This window comes from Rhincodon typus, chromosome 40, assembly GCF_021869965.1.
Source record: "Rhincodon typus isolate 14 chromosome 40, sRhiTyp1.1, whole genome shotgun sequence".
NCBI classification, from domain to species: Eukaryota; Metazoa; Chordata; class Chondrichthyes; order Orectolobiformes; family Rhincodontidae; genus Rhincodon; species Rhincodon typus.
This window is the reverse complement of record NC_063371.1, coordinates 16,128,311-16,133,731: the sequence shown is the minus strand read 5'-3', so window position 1 is coordinate 16,133,731 and position 5,421 is coordinate 16,128,311. Positions and strand designations below refer to the sequence as shown.

General features: G+C 46.8%; 1 protein-coding gene across 4 annotated transcripts in view; it reads right to left on the bottom strand.

Annotated features, from left to right (window-relative positions):
- LOC109923450 (cell division cycle and apoptosis regulator protein 1-like) overlaps positions 1–5,421 on the bottom strand; it is a 55,140-nt gene that overhangs the window by 17,854 nt on the left and 31,865 nt on the right. For all 4 annotated transcript variants that reach the window (XM_048618649.1, XM_048618651.1, XM_048618650.1 and 1 more), the window contains 2 exons: positions 4,725–4,935; positions 1,142–1,225 (listed from right to left, as the gene is read on the bottom strand). In XM_048618649.1, coding sequence (XP_048474606.1) covers positions 1,142–1,225; positions 4,725–4,935 — 295 coding nt within the window. The remainder of the gene's footprint in view (positions 1–1,141; positions 1,226–4,724; positions 4,936–5,421) is intronic.

The following is a 5,421-nucleotide window of genomic DNA, read 5'->3' as shown; positions in this document are numbered from 1 at the left end:
GGGGGGGGGGGGGGGGGGGGGGGGGGGGGGGGGGGGGGGGTGGCAGCGGGTACTCCCATGTGTCTGCTACCCTTGTCCTTCCAGATGAAAATGGTCATGGGTTTGGGAGGCGCTGTCTAAGGAGCTTCCATAAATTTCTGCAGTGTATCTTGTTGATGCTACACACTGCCACTACTGATCGTCAGGGGTGGAGGGATAAATTCAGAAGGTGGCAGATGAGGTGCAAAGCAAGGGGCTGATTCAACTGAATGGTGTTAATCTTTGTGTGCTGTTGCTGGAGCTGCACTCATCCAGGCAAGTCGACAGTGTGCCGTCCACTTCTGATTTGTGCCTTGTAGATGCAGTGGGGAAATCAGGAAGTGAGTTCTTCACTGCCTCTGACCTGCACTTGTGGCCACAGGACTTGTATGGTTCAGTTCTGAACTGGTCCAGTTGAGTTTCTGGTCAATGGCAACCCCCATAATGTTAACATTAATAAGATTAAAAGGTGACCATATTGAAGTGCTCAAAATTAAAACAATTTTGATAGGGTAAAGGAGGACATTGTTTCCACCAGCTGGCATGTCAGTGACGATGGGTCACAATTTCAAGATTGACAGCAGAGTTAGGTGTGAGATGAGGGGAAACTTCTCTATTCAGAGTTGCAGCAGTAATGACAAAAAAAACCTGCAATGTTCCTTAAGGAATGAATACTAGTCAGGATAGCAGAGAAATCCCTTGGTGTTCTTTGAGTCCTGGGAGTGGGATGATTTCCATGCAGACAGACTCATAATTTCAAGCCTCGTGCTCTTGACAGCACCTCTGGCTTTGGGTTCAAGTTACTGGATTGGAGCTCGAACCTAGTCTCCTGACTTGAGAGATCTTCGCAATCAGTGGTGATATACGCTGAAGCTGAACAAGCAGCTTCTCACAGCTCAGCTCTCAGTCAGACTGATGTTAAAGGTTGAGCATTGTGTGCATTCACCATCATTGGCTGTGACAGACTCAGGTTCAAGATTAGGATCAGGACGCAAGGGCAGGATCGAACAAGGGTGATGAGATTTCAAGCGAAAACAGAACACAAAACGATAACAGGACCATGAAGTGGCACAGACACAGATAGGAGTGCAAGGTAGGAATAAGATGTAGAAGTGTGTCTCACTTTCATAGTTTTCAGGTCCAGACTGCTCCACTGGGTTGGAGTGGGGAGCGAGTCTTCTCCCTGCTCTTCCATCTTCTCTTCAGGCTGAGGGGAGAACCATGTCTTACATTACTTTGAACAGCCATCAATATTGACTAAGTTCCTTCTCCTATCAGATATCACAGACAGATTGTCATTGCACCAACCAGCCACATACAAGACTTGGATTTGACCCTGTACTGTGCCTGGTCTGGAACAGCCATCACCTGGAACATGAGATAGTCTGGATAATCATCCTAAACAAGAGATGCCACCCCTAGTGAACAGGCTCATTACAGAAACGGAAGGGAAGTTTCACAACACAGAGTGCTCACACATACACATGCACACACAGTCTCACACACAGAATGAAGCTCCATGTCCTTATCCACTCAATAAAGTAGCTTGTTTCGGACATCCTCCTACCCATCTGCCCTACCCTGTAACTGTGCACGATCAAAGCCCTCTCTCTCCAATTATGCTTCATGCAACACCAGCTCTGCCAGGCTTCACAACTTTGCTCTTCAAAGTCAAGGAATGAGACACATTACTAACAACTAAAAGAAATGTCAAACACTCCCAGGACCAGTCCAGCATAGGGTAACATACACAGTAAAGCTTTCACTGCACTGCCCCCAAACAGTCCCAGGACAGGGACAGCATAGGGCTGCACAGCAAATAAATCTCCCTCTGCACTGTCCCGAACTATCAGGCCCAATATCCTGACAGGTCTGCAGTATCAGGGTGTTCACTTCCCCATTCCTGCTCTGGCTTCCAACTCCTCTATTGCTTCCAGATGCAGACGCACTCCCAGAAGAATATATTGGCAGGTTGGGACATGGAACATAGACTATAACAAAGGAAGACACACTTGAACAGCATCACTGAAACCCTTGTGGGCATGGGGCAGAGAGGATGTTGCTATCAGCTCGCAGCACTGAGACGGTCAGGGAGAACTTTGACTATTAGGAAATTTGAGTTCATATGGTCCAAACATCATTCAGCTACTTCTGTAGTTACAGCCATGTCAACACTATTCTAGATTGGTACAGAGTGCACTTCAACAACCTACACACGCTTTATCACCATTTGATCTAATGTGGAGCAACTCCTAATTTCAGGCTGAGATGTAGCCCTCACCTAACTACAGTCTGAGGTGGACATGCTGATTGTGTAACACTGGGATACAGTACTGGTGGAGAAAAGTCTGTCACTGAGTAACACTGGGTACAGTACTGGGTGGGGACAGGTCTGTCACTGAGTAACGGTGGGTACAGTACTGGTGGGGACAGGTCTGTCACTTTGTAACAATGAGGTGCAGCACTGGTGGGGACAGGTCTGTCACTGTGTAACACTGGGGTGCAGTACTGGGTGGGGACAGGTCTGTCACTGTGTAACACTGGGGTAGAGCACTGGTTGGGACAGGTCTCACTGTATAATACTTGGGTATACAGTACTGGTGGGGACACATCTGTCACTGTATAACAGTGGGTTACAGTACAGGTGGGGACAGGTCTGTCACTGTGCCACACTGGGGTACAGTACTGGTGTGGACAGGTCTGTCACTGTACAACACTGGGATACAATACTGGTGGGGGACAGGTGTGTCACTGTGCCACACTGGGGTACAGTACTGGTGGGGACAGAGCTGTCACTGTATAACACTGGGCTACAGTACTAGTGGGGACAGGTCTGGCACTGTGTAACACTGGGGTACAGTACTGGTGGGGACAGAGCGGTCACTGTATAATATTGGGGTATACAGTATGGTGAGACAGAGTTGTCACTGTGTAACAGTAGGATACTTGACTGGTGGGGACAGTTCTCTCTCTGTATAACACTGAGGCACAGGTCTGTTGCTGTTATGAATTCTGCACCAACAACTGCTATGCCACAACTGAAGTAGCTAACATAGGACCCTCCATATTTGTTATTACACTTTTCGTATGGCTGTTACGTTCAGAGCCAGTGTTCAAATTTTGGGTGAATTAACTTAATCTGCTGCTAATATACCATTCCCTCATCACTGGAGAACTTTGTTGTCAGGTCACATTTTAAGTATGTATCAAAACCTTAGTCCATAAGATGTTCGTCTACAGTTTCTGTGAATGCTACAAAAGGACAGGCTTAGTTGTTCCTAACTCACTACCTGCTCCACCAGTTATAAAGCTCTGTTCTGAATGGATACTCTTTGGGAAAAACTGAGAAACAGTCTTTGGAATGTTGGTTCGTCGAATGAGATGGAAATTACACCATAAGTGTTGGACTGAAAATCCGACGTGGAAATGGGCCACACACACACAGAGCAGGCGCTCCTTACATTAGTGGGAGATTGGGAGCTGAAGAGAAAGAGGCTGTCAGGGGAAGGAACAACAAATTGTCTGGAAAACTGTATCATAAACAGTGTTAAAGGTGTGGACAATGTCACAGATATAGGGTTGTATGTGCGCGCGTGTGTGTGGCAAAGATGTGATGTTTGGTGTGTGTTTATGTGCGCGCGTGTTCTGCACACATGCCACCTCATGTTTCCTTAAACAGAGCTTTTGGAAGATGAAGCATTTCTCCTTACTATAGGCTTCAGCCAGAAATACACAGTCTGCTTTTCAGAGTGGACAGTATATATTCTTGACTCCAAGACAGTGAGTAAAACGGGCTGTTCAATTCTGGTGCTAAACATTGTGTTGATTTTGCCTTCGCTAACAAAAAGAGTTCCGAGGAAGGGCCACTCGATCTGAAAAGTTAACTCAATTTCTCTCCACAGATGCTGCCAGACCTACAGAGCTTTATCAGAAATTTCTGTTTTTGTCTCTAATTTACAACATATGCAGTTCTTTTGGTTTTTATTTACTTTCTCTATGTAGATTTGCTGTTAACCCACAGTACAGTGGACAGATGTTACATACCCCAGTCCACGTCACATCATGCCAGGAGACAGGTGATTCACCTATTTCCTCTCGTGCTGTGAGGATTCAGAGACTGACAATCACTCCATTTCCCAGGGGAAACAGTGACTGAACATCCTTAGTGCTGAATGAAGGTGCTGTGTATAATTGTTATCCTTAAATCCAGTTTCAGCTCTGTCCAGAAACAGTGACAAATTGTGTTAGCAGTGAGCATAACTGGAGTTCCCTTTACAGTTCCTTCACAACATAAGAGTCACAGATTGAGAAAGCACAAATGTCAAAACTTGTTCTGGAATCTAACTCCAGGAAGGAGAATGCAAATCATTATTTAGGTGCTGCTCCTGTACACATAGTGATGCTAGCTCTTACCCTGACTCTGTTTAAGGAATTGGGAGGTGGGCAGTCGCTGTGTTTGAGAATGACTCCCCCCCTCCACATTCACACAGAGTGCCGAGACGAGCCACAATAATTCTCCGCTCCATTGTTTGAAAATTTCAGGGACAAAATCTTTTAAGGACGTCAAATGGTCACGTCATCTGAAAGCTACTGGTCATCCCTGCTATGGTAGTGGAGGGGTACCACTGCGCACGTGTGTGTGTGAGCAGGAATGTTTGTGTCAGTGTTTGTGCAAGAGAATGGAGTAATAAAAAAAGATTAAATGCCTCATCTCGGTCCGTGTCCTTGTGCTCTGCCTGGTCCCTGTCAGTCAGCTGTTGCGTGTATCCCAGGGACAGTGCGTCCCACTCCAAGCGAGTAGGGAGGCAATGCCAAACATCCGGCAGAAATACAACCACAGTCTCCACGCGGGCTGGGAGCAGCCGCCCTTCACGGAGCTCTCCAGGCTGATGGTAGCGAATCTCAGCAAAGCGAAACCTGTCACAAGGGAAGAGTATTACTGGATATAGTAGCACACACGACCAGAAATCCAATGCTCACAGTCGACTGTTCCGCGTCACCTCCCAACCTTTCAATTTCACCCCATTTTCCCAGAAGGATTAATTTCCCACTGCACTGTTGAGTAGATGCAGACAAGATCAGCTGCAAATTTACCAGAGGATTCAACAAAGATAGAGCGCTAGTGGCTCAAAGTTGGGCGATAGCTATTTGATGAGAATCTGAGGAATTGATTTGGTTACACATGGGCTCTTCCTTGACCATTCTCAACATGTTCCCTCCCCCACAGAACACAGATGTGGACACGAATGAACACCATTCAGCTCTCTCACACACACAGGGGGAGGGAGAGAACAAACGTCAGGGGTTGGGGGGAGTATACACAGGGGACAGAGAAAGGGGGAAAACACGGGGGACAGGGACAGAGAGACAGAGAAAACACGGGGGACAGAGAGACAGAGAAAA